General features: G+C 41.0%; 1 protein-coding gene and 1 long non-coding RNA gene across 5 annotated transcripts in view; one reads left to right on the top strand and one right to left on the bottom strand.

The window, feature by feature from the left end:
- Positions 1-21349, bottom strand: part of UMAD1 (UBAP1-MVB12-associated (UMA) domain containing 1) — a 311916-nt gene that overhangs the window by 63051 nt on the left and 227516 nt on the right. For 3 of the 4 annotated variants that reach the window (XM_061164964.1, XM_061164962.1, XM_061164963.1), the window contains exon 4: positions 3198-3412. In XM_061164964.1, the coding sequence (XP_061020947.1) occupies positions 3198-3412 (215 nt within the window). Of the gene's footprint in view, positions 1-2813; positions 3413-21349 lie in introns of those variants that run through there. The other variant, XM_061164961.1, reaches the window with a different exon arrangement.
- Positions 1-21349, top strand: part of LOC133072099 (uncharacterized) — a 152668-nt gene that overhangs the window by 72794 nt on the left and 58525 nt on the right. The gene's annotated exons all lie outside the window — the stretch shown is intronic.

Here is a 21349-nt window from a genome sequence, read left to right as displayed (position 1 = left end):
ACTGCAAATGGCAGTATTATTATTTCATTCTTTTTGAAATAGCTCAGTAATATACCATTACACACCCACACACCCAGACCCACCCACACACAACTTCTTTATCTATTCCTCTGTTGATGGACATTTAGCTTGCTTCCATGTTTTGGCTACTGCAAATAGTGCTGCTGTGAACATTGGGGTACATGTATCTTTTTTAATTAGTTTTCCATTTATAATGTTCTCAATTTATCATTTTACTTTGATAAAGAGAAAAGAAGTAATATCAATGAATGTTTACTTAACTATTTCTGTTTCTAGAAATGGTAACAAAAAAGGCTCTCATTAACATTTAATGGTACAATTTTAAAAGTTCAATCAGAATTTAATTAACCACATTAATAAATTGGTTAGAATCACTTCTCTAAAGAATGCAAATATCAGTAAATAAGCAAAAAAAGAAATATGCAACTTCCTGAATATATTTTAGGGTTAAAAATTCAGTAAAATTGCTTGTACATTCGATATCAACAGTATTTTATGATTACTTATATTGAGGAAAGGGTCCACGATGCTTGATAAGGAGACAAAAAAAAAAAAAAAAGTTCCCTGTGGAATTCTTAACTAAGGAATTACAGAAGAGTCAACCAACCTATTTTAGCAATGTTTTCCTTAGTGAGGTATTTAATAGAAAAAAAAATAATGAGGTGGGAAGGCTCTACAATAAATGTAGGTAGCTATTTTTATATACACTTTAAGCAGTTCAGTTAGTATGTATTTTGCATTTTATCAGACTGCTGTTTGTGTGTGGTTAGTAATAAGAGTTACAAGAGCTCTGTTTCCAGAACACCTATGTTGTGTTCAGGCTTTATGTTGTTAGGCATTTCACATACACCATCTTTTAGATGGTGTTTACACAACCCTGTAAATGTCATACAATTATTATTTAACAGGAGAAGGGACTAAGGACTCTAGAAATCAGGGAACTAACTCCAAACCTCACAGCTCATTTAAGTGTAAGTCATGACAACCTCTGGCTGCCTCAAATATACCACAGCACACAAACTTTGTTATAATTCATATCAAGATTATTAACACTATTCAAATAAATATTTTATCACTAATGAGGTGACTTAAATCACTTCACCTTTCTAGGCCTCAAGTTTCTCTTGGGTAAAATGAAGTTGGATAGTTGATTTCTAATGTTTTTCCAGTTTTAGAAGAGTAACAATTGATTTATACATAGAGTAAGAAAATTAAAATGGCCATTTTTACAATGTTTTGTTAAAAACAGGACAGTAACACTGGCCTTTACTGAATTTTGTGATGATGGAGATCTAACCTTGAGATGTTCATGTGATTTCTCCCAGATCTCTGTAGTCTTAAGGATCTAGGACTAGTCATTTTACCTATATATCAGAGGAAATTTCATTTTTCTCTGCACTACAAAAACTATGCACTTAAATCTTGGCCTCTCAAAGAATCAGTAACTTGCACTCAGATATGAATACCACAAAGAAAACCATTATTTCTGGATCTGAAAATAGTAAAAAATATCAGTTTTTTAAAATTCATGTTTATTTATCTTTTATAGACAAAATACTTATAAGCATAATTAAACATGGTAGACATACATATAAATGAAATGTGTAAGTACTTCAGACAAAATTTAACACATATTAGACAAACTGATGACATGCTTACATTTGGTGTTAAGGTGACATGAGTATTGAAAAAAATGGTTTCACAAAAACTGCTATAAAATATTCACATTTGTCTTAGTAATAAATTAATTTCCTAGACTGATGTTTTATGAAAACTATGTAAAGATCTGATTTAATCATTCACCTCGTATGGTACCATTATTTGTAAATAAAGCATATTTTTGTCAATATAAATGTACATTTAAATCACGTTAGCAGTTTATCAAGACCACGCCGCACCTATTAAACAAGCATGCCACGTTAAAACTTGATTCATGTACTTTTATGCACAGTGTTTCGTTTTGCTATGGCACTCTATCTTCATGAAAAATATATTTAAGATTTGGCACAGAATCAATAAATTGTATTGCCACTAATCAGAACAAATGTGACTTAAATTTTCCATGGCATATAAAACACTCTACCGCATCTCTTCCCTTTATAGTTTATGAGCCAATGGCAGTTTTCTATCTCAGTCAGAACAGACAACGGATATTCTCAAACTAAAAGCCCTATCTAGGTGTTTCGCCTGGACTCTAGTTGGAAATGAATCAGCTCTAGTTTTTCTGGCAGTAAAACATTTCAATCTGTATTGTGGCCAACAAATGTCTAAATAAGGGCTTTATCAGCAATAATACATATCGTCACAAGCTTCTTTTCTCTGGGAGGCAGAGAGGTTGGAAGGAAATGCGGGTCTCTTCATAAGTCGGAAATACAGGAGGTAAGGAGAGAAAATGCCAACTGAGGCAGAAGCAGGGGACGTTCTTGTAAAGCTGGTGAGAGAGCAAACCATGAAGAAGCAAAAAAATAAAGACAGGAACCTGGGTCTCCATCAAGGTGGAGAAGACTGCCATGGGCTTAAGGAAAATCTGTCATCCAACAGAGACAGTATCCAGAGCATTCTTCATACAGCATTCTTGTCTCAGCAAGCTACTATTGCTTTCTAGGAAAAGCTGTAAATTTCCACATCAGTGTCTAAATTAAGACTGAAGAAATGAAGCTAACTAGCAACTTTTTTTTGGGGGGGGGGGGGGTTTGTATTCATTCATGAACACAGTGGAAGGAGAAAGGGGATAATTATATTACGTTTTCCTCCAAACCAGAGAAGTCATACTCTAAGCAGAGATTTCAGAGTTGTGCTAAAAAAAAAACGCCACAGTTCTTTTTCACAGCTTTTCTAAGATACATGTGAGGTGCTATATTTTGAGAGACTGGTTCACAAAATCTTTCAAAAAACCTTGATAAATTAATCTTTGTATTTATTACTAGGGGAAAAGGAAAGTAGATCTTAGGTTTAATTTTTATACAAATATGCTTTATTCTAAAAAAATAGAGCAATGAATATATTATTATCTGCTTCATGATCCTTGCTTTCTGAGGACCTTTAAGGGCTTTTACAAAAAACGTCAGACAAGTTAAATAAAATCGGAAAACTTTTGTTTCAAAGTTTGTTAAGGTGCACACAGACATAAAGATTATGAACCATAGAGTACTGAGTTTTCAAGAGTGAAATCATACCAAAACCTTGATAAGTTTTCGCTGACGTCATAGGAGAGTAAGTGGTCGGGAAGGTCACTGATGGTGCCCTGCACGGCCAGCACGTGTGGAGCCAAGGTGAAGGGTACGTCACTCAGGAGCTCGGCCATGAGTGAGCTGTTCTCCAGGGTCTGGCCTGCCTTATTTTCCGTCTCAGGCCCTGCCACAGTCACACTGGATGAGTTTTCTTTGCCAGTCTAAAAATACATATATATGTAAGTCATTTAGAGCTTATGGACTTCAAGGTTATATGGCATTAATATATCAAAATGTGTCATTAACATATCAAGGTGATTCAGAAATGTGGAGTATATAAATAGTCCCAGGTTGTCATTGTTTAGTTGCTCAGTTGTGTCTACCTCTTTGTGACCCTTTGGACTATATATAGCCTGTCAGGCTCCTCTGTCCATGGGATTCTCCAGGCAAGAATACTTCAGTGGGTTGCCATTTCCTTCTCTCGAGGATCTTCCCAACCCAGGGATCGAAGCCCCATCTCCTGTAGCTCTCCTACATCGACAGGCAGGTTCTTTACCGCTGAGTCACCAGGGAAGCCCATGCTCAGGTTAGAATGCAGCTATTTACTTATTTGAGAAACACATCCATCTATATATCTACTAGGTTTTAAAATGAATCCGGGGGAGGAGCCAAGATGGCGGAGGAGTAGGACGGGGAGACCACTTTCTCTCCTACAAATTCATCAAAAGAATATCTGAACGCAGAGCAAACTTCACAGAACAACTTCTGATCGCTAGCTGAGGTCATCAGGCGCCCAGAAAAGCAGCCCATTGTCTTCGAAAGGAGGTAGGACAAAATATAAAAGAAAAAAAGTGAGACAAAAGAGCTAAAGACGGAGATCCGTCCCGGGAAGGGAGTCTTTAGAGGACGTTTCCAGACACCGGGAAACCCTCGCACTGGCGGGCCTGGGGGAAGTGTTTGAATCTAGGAGGGCAACCTGACTGGGAGGGAAACAATAAATAAAACCCACAGATTACGTGCCTAAAAGCAACTCTCAGCAGGAAAGTACCCCAGACACCCGCATCCGCCACCAGCAAGTGGGGGCGGCACGGAGAGGAGCGGGCGGCATTGCTTGGGGTAGGGTCCGGGCCTGAGTGCCCTGAGGACAATCGGAGGGAGCTTCTGTGAGTTGCCAACTTGAACTGTGGGAGACCAAAGGAGAGAGAGTAAATTAACCGGCCCGAACACGCTGCTGGCCATTAGCAGAACAAAGGGACCGAGGAAGTCCAGAGAAGAGCTCGCAGACTGCAGACTGGCCCAGACCCGCCGGAGGCGGGAGCAGGTCGCGGCGAGACACAGGGCGCGGGCGGGGACTGGGGCTGGGGACGCGGAGGGCAGAAGGTGCACGCACACGACTGGCGCCGGCGGAAACTGAGTCTGGGACCGCGGAAGGGAGCGGGTGCGCCGCACCCGGGGAGAGTGCGCCTGTCAAGCCCCTGGCTGCCTGGACCGCTCTGACGGGCAAGGCACAAAGCGGACGCAGCCTTTTGTTCCACGCTTTTGTGGAACACCCGAGGGCTGGAGCTGTGCGCAGCGCGGGGCGCGCTCAATATAGAGCAGCCGGGAGCCTGAGCAGCGCAGACGGAGAGGGCAGCGCCAGCCCCTCCCGGCAGCGCCAGCCCGTCCCCGCAGCGCCAGCCCGTCCCCGCGGAGCGACGGAACTAGCTACCTGACTAAGAGTCCACCTCCGCCCGCCTGTGTCAGGGCGGAAATGAGGCTCTGAAGAGACCGGCAAACAGAAGCCAAGTAAACAAAGGGAACCGCTTCAGAAGGGACTGGTGCAACAGATTAAAATCCCTCTAGGAAACATTGTCTACACCGGAGGAGCCTGTAGATATCGAGAAGTGTAAGCTGGAACGAGGAGCTATCTGAAACTGAGCCGAACCCACACTGACCGCAACATCTCCAGAGAAATTCCTAGATATATTTTTACTTTTTTTCTTTTTTTAATAAGAAAAAAAAAATTTATTTTTTATATTTTCTTTTTTATTTTTTCTCTTTTATTTTCCTTTAAAATTCCCTATTACTCCCCCATTACTCCTTAACTTTCATTTTCATAGATTTTTATGATTTTTTTAATTAGGGAAAATTCCTTTTCTTTTTCCTCCTTTTTCTCTCCTATTTTCTATTTTTCTTTTTCTCTTATTTCTTTTAAAGTCCTCTAGCACTCCTCTACTACTCCTTAATTTTCATTTTCAATACACTATAACCTTACCAAAAAAAAAAAAAAAAAAAAGAGAAGAGAAGCCCTATTTTTAACCTGAACTTCATATATATTTTAAAAATTTTTTTTGTGTGTGTTTTGGTTTTTGTTTTCAATATAGTATTTTTAAGAGTCTAATCTCTACTCTAGATTTTTAATTTTTGTTTTTCAGTATATGATATAAATTGTGAACATTTAAGAATCCAATATTCACTTCCCATTTTTATTCAGGAATGTGTTGATTATTCTCTCCCAATCTTGACTCTCTGTTTTCTACCTATTTCCTCCTTTCCCCTTCTCTTCCCAATCCAATTCTGTGATTCTTGGTGGGTGTCTGGGCTAAGGAGAACACTCTGGGAACAGACAACTGCGTAGATCTGTCTCTCTCCTCTTGAGTCCCCCTTTTTCTCCCCCTGCTCATCACTATCTCCCTCCTGCCTCTCCTCTTCTTCATGTAACTCTGTGAACCTCTCTGGGTGTCCCTAACGGGGGAGAATCTTTTTGCCATTAACCTAGAAGTTTTATTATCAGTGCTGTATAGTTGGAGAAGTCCTGAGACTACAGGAAGAATAAAACTAAAATCCAGAGGCAGGAGACTTAAGCCCAAAACTGGAGAACACCAGAAAACTCCTGACTACATGGAACTTTAAGTAATAAGTGACCGTCCAAAAGCCTCCATACCTACACTGAAACCAACCACCACCCAAGAGCCAATAAGTTCCAGAGCAAGATACACCACACAAATTCTCCAGCAACACAGGAACATAGCCCTAAACGTCAACATACAGGCTGCCCGAGGTGACACCTAACACATAGACCCATCTCAAAACTCATTACTGAGCACTCCATTGCTCTCCAGAGAGAAGAAATCAAGTTCCACGCACCAGAACACCGACGCAAACTTCCCTAACCAGGAAACCTTGACAAGCCAGTCGTCTAACCCCACCCACTGGGTAAAACCTCCGCAATAAAAAGTAACCACAGACCTCCAGAATACAGAAAGCCCAGTCCAGACACAGCAATCTAAACAAGATGAAAAGGCAGAGAAATACCCAACAGGAAAAGGAACATGAAAAATGCCCACCAAGTCAAACAAAAGAGCAGGAGATAGGGAATCTACCTGAAAAAGAATTTAGAATAATGTTAATAAAAATGATCCAAAATCTTGAAAACAAAATGGAGTTACAGATAAGTAGCCTGGAGACAAAGATTGAAAAGATGCAAGAAATGTTTAATAAGGACCTAGAAGAAATAAAAAAGAGTCAATTAAAAATGAGTATGAAAAAAAAAAATGAATAATGCAATGAATGAGATCAAAAACACTCTGGAGGGAACCAAGAGTAGAATAACAGAGACAGAAGATAGGATAAGTGAGGTAGAAGATAAAATGGTGGAAATAAATGAAGCAGAGAGGAAAAAAGAAAAAAGGATCAAAAGAAATGAGGACAACCTCAGGGACCTCTGGGACAATGTGAAACGCCCCAACATTCAAATCATGGGAGTCCCAGAAGAAAACAAAAAGAAAGGCCATGAGAAAATACTCGAGGAGATAATAGCTGAAAACTTCCCTAAAATGGGGAAGGAAATAGCCACCCAAGTCCAAGAAACCCAGACAGTCCCAAACAGGATAAACCCAAGGCAAAACACCCCAAGACACATATTAATCAAATTAACAAAGATCAAACACAAAGAACAAATATTAAAAGCAGCAAGGGAGAAACAACAAATAACACACAAAGGGATTCCCATAAGGATAACAGCTGATCTATCAGTAGAAACCCTCCAGGCCAGAAGGGAATGGCAGGACATACTGAAAGTAATGAAAGAGAATAACCTACAACCTAGATTACTGTATCCAGCAAGGATCTCATTCAGATATGAAGGAGAATTCAAAAGCTTTACAGACAAGCAAAAGCTGAGAGAACTCAGCACCACCAAACCAGCTCTTCAACAAATGCTAAAGGATCTTCTCTAGACAGGAAATGCAGAAAGGCTGTATAAACGTGAACCCAAAACAACAAAGTAAATGGCAACGGGACCAACACCTATCAATAATTACCTTAAATGTAAATGGGGTGAATGCCCCAACCAAAAGACAAAGACTGGCTGAATGGATACAAAAACAAGACCCCTATATATGCTGTCTACAAGAGACCCACCTCAAAACAAGGCACACATACAGACTAAAAGTGAAGGGCTGGAAAAAAATATTTCACGCAAACGGAGACCAAAGGAAAGCAGGAGTCTCAATACTCATATCAGATAAAATAGACTTTCAAATAAAGGCTGTGAAAAGAGACAAAGAAGGACACTATATAATGATCAAAGGATCAATCCAAGAAGAAGATATAACAATTATAAATATATATGCACCCAACATAGGAGCACCGCAATATGTACGGCAAACGCTAACGAGTATGAAAGAGGAAATTAATAGTAACACAATAATAGTGGGAGACTTTAATACCCCACTCATAACTATGGATAGATCAACTAAACAGAAAATTAACAAGGAAACACAAACCTTAAATGACACAATGGACCAGCTAGACCTAATTGATATCTATAGGACATTTCACCCCAAAACAATCAACTTCACCTTTTTCTCAAGTGCACACGGAACCTTCTCCAGAATAGATCACATCCTGGGCCATAAATCTGGTCTTGGAAAATTCAAAAAATTGAAATCATTCCAGTCATCTTTTCTGACCACAGTGCAGTAAGATTAGATCTCAATTACAGGAAAAAAATTGTTAAAAATTCAAACATATGGAGGCTAAATAACACGCTTCTGAATAACCAACAAATCATAGAAGAAATCAAAAAAGAAATCAAAATATGTATAGAAATGAATGAAAATGAAAATACAACAACCCAAAACCTATGGGACACTGTAAAAGCAGTGCTAAGGGGAAGGTTCATAGCATTACAGGCTTACATCAAGAAACAAGAAAAAAGCCAAATAAATAACCTAACTCTACACCTAAAGCAATTAGAGAAGGAAGAAATGAAGAACCCCAGAGTTAGCAGAAGGAAAGAAATCTTAAAAATTAGGGCAGAAATAAATGCAAAAGAAACTAAAGAGACCATAGCAAAAATCAACAAAGCTAAAAGCTGGTTTTTTGAAAAAATAAACAAAATTGACAAACCATTAGCAAGACTCATTAAGAAACAAAGAGAGAAGAACCAAATTAACAAAATTAGAAATGAAAATGGAGAGATCACAACAGACAACACTGAAATACAAAGGATCATAAGAGACTACTACCAGCAGCTCTATGCCAATAAAATGGACAACTTGGATGAAATGGACAAATTCTTAGAAAAGTATAACCTTCCAAAACTGAACCAGCAAGAAATAGAAGATCTTAACAGACCCATCACAAGCAAGGAAATCAAAACTGTAATCAGAAATCTTCCAGCAAACAAAAACCCAGGACCAGATGGCTTCACAGCTGAATTCTACCACAAATTAAGAGAAGAGCTAACACCTATCTTACTCAAACTCTTCCAGAAAATTGCAGATGAAGGTAAACTTCCAAACTCATTCTATGAGGCCACCATCACCCTAATTCCAAAACCAGAGAAAGATGCCACAAAAAAAGAAAACTACAGGCCAATATCACTGATGAACATAGATGCAAAAATCCTTAACAAAATTCTAGCAAACAGAATCCAACAACATATTAAAAAAAATCATACACCATGACCAAGTGGGCTTTATCCCAGGAATGCAAGGATTCTTTAATATCTGCAAATCAATCAATGTAATACACCACATTAACAAATTGAAAGATAAAAACCATATGATTATCTCAATAGATGCAGAGAAAGCCTTTGACAAAATTCAATACCCATTTATGATTAAAACTCTCCAGAAAGCAGGAATAGAAGGAACATACCTCAACATAATAAAAGCTATATATGACAAACCCACAGCAAGTATCACCCTCAGTGGTGAAAAATTGAAAGCATTTCCCCTGAAATCAGGAACAAGACAAGGGTGCCCACTCTCACCACTACTATTCAACATAGTGTTGGAAGTTTTGGCCACAGCAATCAGAGCAGAAAAAGAAGTAAAAGGAATCCAGATAGGAAAAGAAGAAGTGAAATCCTCGCTGTTTGCAGATGACATGATCCTCTACATAGAAAACCCTAAAGACTCTACCAGAAAATTACTAGAGCTAATCAATGAATATAGTAAAGTTGCAGGATATAAAATTAACACACAGAAATCCCTTGCATTCCTATATACTAACAATGAAAAAACAGAAAGAGAAATTAAGGAAACAATACCATTCACCATTGCAACAAAAAGAATAAGATACTTAGGAGTATATCTACCTAACGAAACAAAAGACCTATACATAGAAAACTATAAAACACTGATGAAAGAAATCAAAGAGGACACAAACAGATGGAGAAACATACCATGCTCATGGATTGGAAGAATCAATATTGTCAAAATGGCTATTCTACCCAAAGCAATCTATAGATTCAATGCAATCCCTATCAAGCTACCAACGGTATTTTTCACAGAACTAGAACAAATAATTTCACAATTTGTATGGAAATACAAAAAAACCTCGAATAGCCAAAGTAATCTTGAGAAAGAAGAATGGAACTGGAGGAATCAACCTGCCTGACTTCAGACTCTACTACAAAGCCACAGTCATCAAGACAGTATGGTACTGGCACAAAGACAGAAATATAGATCAATGGAACAGAATAGAAAGCCCAGAGATAAATCCATGAACTTATGGACACCTTATCTTTGACAAAGGAGGCAAGGATATACAATGGAAAAAAGACAACCTCTTTAACAAGTGGTGCTGGGAAAACTGGTCAACCACTTGTAAAAGAATGAAACTAGAACACTTTCTAACACCATACACAAAAATAAACTCAAAATGGATTAAAGATCTAAATGTAAGACCAGAAACTATAAAACTCCTAGAGGAGAACATAGGCAAAACACTCTCCGACATAAATCACAGCAAGATCCTCTATGACCCACCTCCCAGAATATTGGAAATAAAAGCAAAAATAAACAAATGGGACCTAATGAAACTTAAAAGCTTTTGCACAACAAAGGAAACTATAAGTAAGGTGAAAAGACAGCCCTCAGGTTAGGAGAAAATAATTTCAAATGAAGAAACAGACAAAGGATTAATCTCAAAAATATACAAGCAACTCTTGAAGCTCAATTCCAGAAAAATAAATGACCCAATCAAAAAATGGGCCAAAGAACTAAACAGACATTTCTCCAAAGAAGACATACAGATGGCTAACAAACACATGAAAAGATGCTCAACATCACTCATTATCAGAGAAATGCAAATCAAAACCACAATGAGGTACCATTACACGCCAGTCAGGATGGCTGCTATCCAAAAGTCTACAAGCAATAAATGCTGGAGAGGGTGTGGAGAAAAGGGAACCCTCTTACACTGTTGGTGGGAATGCAAACTAGTACAGCCGCTATGGAAAACAGTGTGGAGATTTCTTAAAAAACTGGAAATAGAACTGCCATATGACCCAGCAATCCCACTTCTGGGCATACACACTGAGGAAACCAGATCTGAAAGAGACACGTGCACCCCAATGTTCATCGCAGCACTGTTTATAATAGCCAGGACATGGAAGCAACCTAGATGCCCATCAGCAGATGAATGGATAAGGAAGCTGTGGTAGATATACATCATGGAATATTACTCAGCCGTTAAAAAAAATTCATTTCAACCAGTTCTAATGAGATGGGTGAAACTGGAGCCCATTCTACAGAGTGAAGTAAGCCAGAAAGATAAAGAACATTACAGCATACTAACACATATATATGGAATTTAGAAAGATGGTAATGACAACCCTTTATGCAAAACAGAAAAAGAGACACAGAAGTACAGAACAGACTTTTGAACTCTGTGGGAGAAGGTGAGGGTGGGATGTTTCGAAAGAACAGCATGTATATTATCTAAAGTGAAACAGATCACCAGCCCAGGTGGGATGCATGAGACAAGTGCTTGGGCCTGGAGCACTGGGAAGACCCAGAGGAATCGGGTGGAGAGGGAGGTGGGAGGGGGGATCGGGATGGGGAATACATGTAAATCTATGGCTGATTCATATCAATGTATGACAAAACCCACTGAAAAAATAAATAAATAAAGGAAAAAAAATAAAATAAAATGAATCCGAAGCCCTATCCTTACTCAGATGAACCACCCTCAGGCCCCTCTGATATAGACGGGCACTCTTGCCGTTTCCCTAGCCCAGATCATGTCCACAAAGTCGCTCTCTCTCTGCTTTTCCAAGTCTGATGTCAGCTTTCAAGCTCCACAGAATCCCCAGCTTCTTTCTGAAATCTTCTATCAACACAGCCAAAGTGACCTTGCCCGCTTCAGCATGGTTACAGGGCAGCTTGCCCAGGATATCATTTAGCATTTCCTTTACGTTTCTTTGCTAGTTATAGTTTCATGTGCTTATGTCTTAACCCCAAAGAGAATCTAGGCTTCTTGGGGGCACACAATCCATTGTACCTATCTCTGTATTCTCTGCCTTTCATATGTTCCTGCTTTACCCTCATATGTCCTTGGGAACTGACTTCTAACATGCACCGTACTAGTGACTAATAAGCTGCCTTTGATGGAACTAAAATGCTGTTACTATATAAGTTATTCAATAAGAAGAATTGATATATTTTGTTCAATTTATTTAAAATTGGTGTCTTTAGCTACAGAAGCTTACCAAAAGACATGCAGCACGAGTTCACAGTAGCACTTGATGCGAGCCCTGAGCTGGTATCCATTCATCAACAGTAGCATGGATAATAAACAGAGTATATTTACAGCAATGAGAACGAACAGCCTCCCACTACAAGCATCTGACACCTGACCCAAACCAGGTCAGGCAAAAATTTACTCCTCATTTGCCAAGGTCTCGTGCAGAATCAAACTCCTGGGCCTTTACAAGACCCACGGTGATCTGGCCACAGGCATCTCCCTGACCCTAGCCAGGCTGCTCTGTCCTTGTTCGGACTCCTCTAGTCCCTCCAGTCTTGCATGGCTCTTGCACAGGCTGCCCATTTCTGCCTCAGGCTGGACCCTCCGGACCCTTCTCCCGGATACACGTGGGGCTCCTTCCCCCCAATCCTTCCCGGTGTTGGCCCAAACGTCACCTTCTCAGTGAGGCCGTTCCTGGCTGTCCCGTCAGACTGCGCCCCGAGCCCTCACCCCATCCCCTCCAGCGTTCTCCGCCTGCCTCTCCTGCTTCTGCCCCCTCTGGGTGCCTGGTGATATGTTCTGTACTTTATTCTGATTATTATCCCTCAGAAGCGTAAGCAGTTTTTGTCTTTAATGTTCACCGCTGTATCCCAAATGCCAGATTCAGTGCTCAATAAATATTTGGTAAATAAAAGACAGTGGATAAGACTTTTGCCTGAGGAGGCCTTATACTATAATGGCTATAAAGGCTGATAAATTCCTATCTCTTAAGTCTAGAAACGAATGATTTTCTACGTAAGAAATAACAATTTTGTAAAACTTTTTATGGAAGTGCAAACTACAGAAAGGGGTACATCGTAAGTGTACGGCTGGTAGATTTTAACCAGCGAAGCACTAGAATCCAGATAAATAGAAACGGTCCTCGTGGCGTTCTCCTTCATTCACAGTCAGCTGCCTACCCCCTCAGTCACCATCCCGACCGCTTACTGTTATAGACCGTTCACCTATTTTTTTATGTTTTAAATGAAGGTAACCGTACAGTATAAACTATGTTTGTGGCTTTTTTCATTCAGCGTTGTGTTATGAGATTCATTTATACTGTTGTATGTGGGATTATAATATTTTTTAATAACGGATTCTGCAGAGGAGATACTCTGACTGGCGTCTTATAAGAACTGTTTTGTTGCCCTGTTGATAGTAGGCAGTGGGGGGTATAGGGGCTGGGGAAGGAAGTAGGAAGACCAATTGGGAAAGAGAGATGATAGTGATGTAGATTAGGGCTGTGATAGTGAAAGCGAGAGAAAGCGGCTGGGTTTTGGAGAGACTTAAAGGCTAAAGTCAGTAGTAGGATGCGCTGATGGAATAGATGGTGGACTGTGAGAGCAAAAGTGGGGTCAAGGGTGAAGCCAAAGTCGACAGACATCTAAGTGGAGTGGTTAGAAGGCAGGGGGATGTGATTCAAGCCCGGAGCTGGTGCGATCTGGTGGAGAAAGTCAGCTTGGTGTGTATTTAGAAGACAGTAGGAGGAGAGAAAGTGAAGACCAATATGAGAATAGGCTACTTTCTAAATATTATGCTGCAAATGGGAAAAGAGGCATGGCCAGTAGCTGGAAAGGAAAGTAGGGTCAAGACAACTTTCTCTTGATTTTTCTTTTTGTTCTGGAAGTAGGGAGCAATAATGGTAGTTTATATGCTGAAGAGAAGAGGCTCCTAAGAAAGAAAAACTCTGTGGAGATTCTGTAGAGAAGGAACTGCTCTCTTCACTGGCATCCCCCCAACATCTAGAACAGAGCTCTCAAGAAGTGCTTGGGCAGTGAATGAATGAATGAAGATACCAAACACATCCCTATCAGGGTTGTTTTACAGCTTCACATGAAAACAAACCAGCAGAGTACTTTCTAGGGATGGCAACCAGAACCAGTGTAACGTCACCCAGTGATGACAAAGCTTATTAGACCGGTCCACGTACACACTGACTGGGCAGAGTCTGCCTCCCGAAACCTGACTGGGACTTAAATATTAAGTGTCCCTGGGTCAGCCAAGAGTGCAGGCATTGGTGAGTAACAATGCCAGGATTCTAGCCTCTTTAAAGGGCATCACTCTACACTGGTTTCCTCAGTATTATGCAAACACCAGGGCTTTGGTTGCCATGGAGCAGCATGGCAGAGTGTTTAAGAACACAGATTCTAGAGTCAGACTATTTGGGTGGGTACAAATCCTGCTTAAAAATAAACAAATGGCCCGGGACAAGTTATTTAACTTCTCTGTGTCTTTTTCCTTAGCTATTAGGAAATCAATATTAGTGCCTATTTCATAGAATCGTTATGAAAATTGTATGAATAATCTCGTAAATAAGTAGAATAATCCTGAGCACATGCTAAAGTCAGTGATAAAAAAAAAACTTTAGAAATGTCAGACCCCTTTTGGCTTTACAAGTCTAGGATCCATCCATTTCTTTTGTTTTTGACATTCACGGATGGTTCAAACCATCTTGCCTTCCCCTCTCCTCTTAGAGCTTGTCTTCTCTCTTAATCTCACAGGCAAATGTTCCCCAAGTCTGCTGATCACATCCCATTCTTGAGCTTTCCTCTCTTTCTCCCTTGAGCACCGAATGTGTTCTTCAGTTTCATTAGCCAAATCATCTCCTTTGTTAAACAAAATCTCACCTTCCCACTAAAAAAGGAGGCATGTTACCCAGAGCACTCTGCTTTCTAAACATACAAGCTTCTAAGGTTTACCTCTCTGGCAGCAATATTAATTCCTTTGTTCATGCTATTATTAATCCTCTTCCCTTTCCTTCACAAATCATTCTTGCTGTCAGAGCATAATTCCTTGAGGACGAGAGTGTATCTACTTCAATAAAGGAACTGAGACACGTGGCTTCTTGTTCAAATTCTTCTGATAAAACTGCTATCTGACCTGAAGGAGGCTGCTTCATCCACCTAGGCCTCAGTTCTCTGTTCTGTAAAATGACTGGTGAGGGGCAAAAAATGATGTTGGTGGTGACGGTGATAGCAACTACCATGTATTAAACACTAAAGTATATTAACTCTTTTAAGTCTTACAACAGCTCTGTGGGGTGTGGCCTATTACTACACATATCACCGAATGTACCCAATCTCATCTGATCTTGGAAGCTAAGCAGGGTCAGGCTTGGTTAATACTTGGATGGGAGACGAGTTTCAAATTCAGTTACCTTGAAAAAACTCTCTATTCTAAGCACACTTCAGCCATGCTATGGTAGACTGGCTAACTGAACAAGGCCTCAAAAATTTAGGGGAAAACATGATAGTTACTTGGCTTAATAGCATCTCGGCTTAATTTAGAAGGAGAAAAAAAAAAGAGACTCTAATATCTCTTACTTTTAGGAAGAAAGGATTGAGAAAATCATTCAGGGGACAGATCTTAGATTGAAGAAGGATGGAAAAGAAAGCATAATTTAAGAAAGATTTATCCCTGGAAACAAATCTCCCAGTAGCCTGGATAAACGATGGGGAAAACAGCATGGTCAGTGAAACAAGATGGTCTATGTGTTGATGATGGGTGAAGAGGACAGACAGAAAGGTGTATTACAGTATTCTTTCTTCCTTTGTATATGTTTGAAGGCTTTGCATAATAAAAAGTTTCCAAAATTTAAATTAAAAAAATACCATGCACACAGTGTTCCATTAAATGCCCCCTAGAAGGATCTGAGTGTCAGCGGTCTGTATGTCTTGACTCCAGCATCTCGCTCTTAACAGTTGGCTAGAATGCACAGTACAGTCTCCAAGGAGGCTGCCTGCCCTCTTGGCAGCAGGGCAGGCGCCACGATGCAGCTGCTGCTGGCATGCTGAGAGTTGGAAGGGGAGAAATTAGACAGCGAAATAAGAGTAAGTCACAAAGGGAATGGGAGTCAAAATTCAAGGACCCCACACCTACCAACCCTGATCACCAAGTCCCGGACTTGGCAGCCAACGGCAGCGGGGTGGGGGCTGAGGGCTGGAACAGGTGCATGAGTCCCCCTGCAAAAAGCAGCCTTCTCTCTCAGACACAAAGTCTTTCAGTTTTTTTCCATTTGCATAATAAAATGGGTCTTTAAAGGGAAGAAAGAGTATGTCAACCACAATAGAGTGGGAAGAAAAGAATCAATTAACCTTGCGGTGTATAGCCAAATTTTAAAAAAATTACTTCAAATATTATGCTTATAAAGCATAGTCATTATTTTTGTGACTAATCTTGCTCACAGAATTACAGATATGATGATACTCTTGAATATAAGGTCCTTCCTATAATGTAGCATTCATATTGCTTTTTCAAATTAAGTTTGCCCTTACAAGGGTAAGTGAGAGTATACCATGTCAGAATCATTCTTTAATCTCAGGGAGAAAATAAATTTCCTTATCTACATCATTTACAAAAACAAAGTTTACAATTAACCAGGTGTTTTCATGTCTGTATAAAAATTATTTCTTGTTCATCAGTTAACCTGTTAAATATGGGCTAGCCAAGTGTATCTTGGGTTCCTTACGTTCTCTTATCTTTGTTTCGAATGATTCAGAGTGCTTTATAGGCTCTATTCCTCCCTTTCTTGCAGAAGGGCTGTAAAAATTCATGAGGCTCAATCTGTAAAATCTTCTCAGAGCTTAAGGAAAAACACAGTCTGAGAATACGAGGCACTTAACACTTTTTAGTCAAGGCTCAGGAAAATGAAGTCACCTCTCCAGAGCATCAGAAGGTTAGTGGCGTCCTTCTGAACTTCATTCTTGGGTGTGTGGAAGCAAGAAAACGCAAGTTTAAGAGCAGACTACTACTACATTTTTCCTGGCACAAAGGCCCTACTAACCACCAGGAAATCTATTAAGGGTAGCCGACTTTGCGAACCCACTGACAATTTGGAGACTTCATCTGCTTAGCCATACCCGACTTAAGTATAAATAAGTTCATTAATATGAACAGCACCTATATTTGGCATCTTTTAAAACCTCCTGCCTTTTTCAGTAATCTGTGCCTCAGATAAGTACAGATAAAATAGTGTCCTATAAAAGCAAAATACTGAAGCATTAAAATTTAGAAAGCAGCCTTAACCCCAACAGTAATAGAACCTATTAAAAGGACATGAAGCCAGGTATAAAACACTCATCTAACACATTAATTTACATACAAAGAAGGTAGCTATATCGAGTGTATTTCTAGGAAACGAGTTAGAGGAAGAAGAGGTAATATCAAGCTCTGGCTGTCTATGCCTTTAAATTTTATGTCTATAAATAAAAGACACATTCCTTTGAACAAAAGCCTGAACAGGGAACACGGTACTCCTGTCACTTTATCTCCCCAGATAACTATCCATTCTATTTTGGCTTCAGCTGGTATCTGCTTGCATCACATCAGTGTCTTGACTCGGGGGCAGGCAGGCTGGGGGTGGTGAGGGTGGGGGGCAAATCTGAGTCAGAAATATCAGGAGACGAGAGGTTAGAAAAAGGTGAAACAAGCAGGGCACACTGCAGGTAGGACCCAAACTTCTAATTTCTTCTACGAAGCTACTTGCTAATAACTGTCTGGCTAGCTGATAAAAGCCAGAGGATTGGGTTCTTCCGCCTACCTGAGTCCTAACCAGTGGTCTTCTTTCAACTGGGAGAAATTATACTGCAAATGTAGAGACTACTTTCTCTTTTTCTGCAAATCCCCACTATCCAGAACAGTTGTACCTGCAAGTAACAAGCACCCATTAAATATTGTAAATGGTGCTGAATCTGGCCCCCTTGTTTCTCTGATTCCCTCAACTTGATTTTTAAATTAAGGGGTTGGTCCAAAGAAACAAACAAAAGCCCAGAATACTTTATTGGTGATACAAATAAATGAGGCGGAAGAGAGCTGAAGGCACGGGACGTGGCTATGTTCCATGTGACTTGGGCTCCCAGATCAAGGATACTACATATTTTAGTAGCAAACTAAGATACTGGGTTAGAAAGCAGGTATTTTCTTTGCTCCCTCTTCTCTCTGATCTAGGACATCATTTCAGTTCACATTTTGGTTTGACGCTCTTGTTTCAGTGTTTGCTCCCCTTTTCTTTCTTTTTTCCCCTCAGTGTTTCCACTTGCCTGTGCTTCCTGCTTCTCCCATCTTTCTTTAAAAAAGAAAAAGAAGTTCTCTCGACTTCCTCTTTTCAGAACTCCAGCTGAATGTATACAAGTGAAGAAGGGGAAGCAAGCTGGCTGGCGCTTGCCTCTGTAATCTGTTCCATGTATTCTTGGAAAAGTGGCTTGACTAAAGCCGGAAAATCTTTAGTACCAGCCAACTGAAGTGGGGGAGAAGTGGAAAGAGGAAAGAGGAGCATTTTAGGAAATGAACCAGCAAGAAACAGTGTGTGCCGTGGGGGATCCTGCTTTATACTGGTTTTGAAAATATAAAGGGCTGTTCCAGTGATTCTTTTAAAAAAGACATTTAAACAGTTTATATAAAAAAAAAAAATCGTGATCTTTAATCTGAAAATATAAAGGGCTGTTCCAGTGATTCTTTTAAAAAAGACATTTAAACAGTTTATTAAAAAAAAAAAAAATCGTGATCTTTAATCTTAAGCTGTCCAGAGATCTCCTGTTTTCCCAGGTGGTCTTCCCCACGCCTTGACAGCATGGATTTCTCCCTTTCTCTTCTCTGGCCCAACACCATCACCTTCCTCCCTGCTGTCAGCAGGTGGCCAGCCTCCTCCAATCACAGAGGAAACAGGAAGCATCCGCTGAGGATCTTGCCTACCTGCTGCGTTCACGAGACTTACCCGCCTTTGTGCCCACGCGTGCCTCCCTCCCGCCACAGTGGGCAAGCTGCCCTCCTCCCGCCCAAAGCAAACCCTCTCCTGTGCTGCGCGGCCCTTCTGGCCCCACTCTTCCTCCATCAGAGGGCTCACCTTCCATACAGTCAGTTCCCCACTTACAGGAAATTCTCCCCGCGTCTCTACGGCCCCCTGGCACCTCACCCACTGGCCTCCTCTGCTCCCCCCGACCCCCACCACTATCTTTCTACTTTCTTTCCCAGCCCGGCTGACACCACTGTTGACACTCGCTATCTGCCTCATTCCTCACCCACTGCCATCTGCCTCTCTCTCTGCCCCTGATTGCTCCTGATTTCTCTGCCACTGATTTCTCCAAGGTTACTCCTATAATCTTTCACTACGTTCAGAAGATGACTTGACGTGCTAAAACTTCCAGAATCTCTTTGTTGCACTTAAGGCTGGTGACTCTGAGTTTTTATTTCTTGGCTTCTGTTACACTTGTTAGGTTTGCCTTCTGTCTGGTTTTTTTTGCCTGTTTCTGAAGTGGTATTTTCCAGGGCCTCATTTTTGTTCCTTTTTTCTTAGCCTCAACACACTTCGCTGGCGGAACTTATCCATACCTAAGGTGCCTACCGCCCAACTCCTCCACCCAAAGTAAATATGTAGACACACGCATGTGTACACACACACCCCAATCTCAAACCCAGATTTCTATCTAGACTTCCTAACCCGTACGTGCAAACCCTGTATCATTCTTTCGGATACTCAATAGGGGTCTTAACTCAGTGTTCTAAACCTGGCTTTCAGCTTTCTCCCAAGTCTACCCCAAACCTAATGGTCTCGTGATGGGTGCCAACACAGTTGTCCAACTCAGAAACCTGAATTATCTTTGACTTCTCTCTCCCTGTCACTCCCTCCATCCAGTAAATGACTGAGTCCTACTGACTTTGAAGTCTTCAGTGCCTCCCCGAGTCCATCCATGTCTCTTTGGGTCCACTGTCGTTCTCTCAGCGCAGGCCACCAAGGTCTCCTGGCGTTAACGTCACCAGGGTTTCCTGAGCTGGCTTTACTCCCCCTGTACTATTACACATTCGCCCCATCGCTTGTCCTTGCTTACAATGCCTCCATGTCTTTGGAAAAAAGCACAAATGCCTTACTGTAGCACATTCGGCATGATCTGGTCTAGCTCATCCCTCGCTTTCTTTTATTACCATTCTCTCAACTTTTTACTCCATCTAAACCACTGTTATTATCTGAACACGCCAGGCTCTTTTTAGCTCCGAGCCCTGTCTTCTTTTCAATGATTTTTGCCTACATTAGGACATCTTGCTCTCTTCTCCTGCTCCCTTCACCTCGCCTATTTCAGCTTGCCCTACATGCTGCCCATCAGCACTCTTTCAGGAAGATCTCCCCACCTAACTCCTCAACCCTCAGCCACGGCCCTGTCCATGCGTTCCTGTAACAGTCTGTGCATCCCCTTGTAAAACTGTGGGAAGCTCAAAGCCAGGGATAATAGATTCCTCTCCATTTCCTTAAATGAGAGCAATGTCTGGCTCATGAGAGGTGATCAATATATGTTTGTTTCTGTGTAGTCGCTCAGTTGTGTCGGACTTTTTGCGGCCCCATGGACTGTAGCCTGCCAGGCTCCTCTGTCCACGGGATTCTCCAGGCAAGAATACTAGAGTGGGTTGCCATTTCCTTCTCCAGGAGAGCTTCCCGACCCAGCGATCAAACCCACATGTCCTGCATTGGCAGGCAGTTTCTTTACCACTGGGCCACCAAGAAGTCCAAGTGAGTGACTAAATAAATTTCTTCATATTATGTTGATTGTGGATTTTTGCATTTGTTTTGTCCTAATAAGACTTGACCCACTCTTTACCACATTATCACTGACATGTATCACATATCAGGTAGAACTTTAAATTTACTTGAGAACCCAGCTACATCTATTTCCTGAAGAAAGAGATGGGTTGTTCTTGACTTGCCAAGTGAACAACTTCACAGATATGTCTCCCAAAGGATGTTCAATGAGGTGCTGCTGCAAACTTTAGAGATGAAACTGTTTGGGAAATATTTTTACCAGAGACCTACCTACCTACCTTTCTTTCACTGAGAGAGGGACAGAAGCTAACCTCAGCTACTCCAAACTCCCCTTAATCAACTTTCTTGGTCTGTTCAGGCCGCTTAGACGAGGCAGCTTATAAACAACAGAAGTTTACTTCACATGGCCCTGGAGGCTGAGAGGCCCAAGATCAAGGAGCTGGCAGACTCAGCATGTAGTGAGGCCTGCTTTCTGGCCCATAGACTGCCCTCTCTGCACGTAGCATCAAATGGCAGGAGGGGCCCGGGAGCTCCCTGGGGCCTCTTTTGTAAGGGCCCTAATCTCGTCCATGAAGTCTTTACCCTCATGACCTAATCACCTCCTAAAGGCCCCACCTCCAAATACTCTCACACT

Source organism: Dama dama, chromosome 18 (assembly GCF_033118175.1).
Source record: "Dama dama isolate Ldn47 chromosome 18, ASM3311817v1, whole genome shotgun sequence".
Taxonomy (NCBI): domain Eukaryota; kingdom Metazoa; phylum Chordata; class Mammalia; order Artiodactyla; family Cervidae; genus Dama; species Dama dama.
This window is presented reverse-complemented; position numbering and strand designations above follow the sequence as displayed.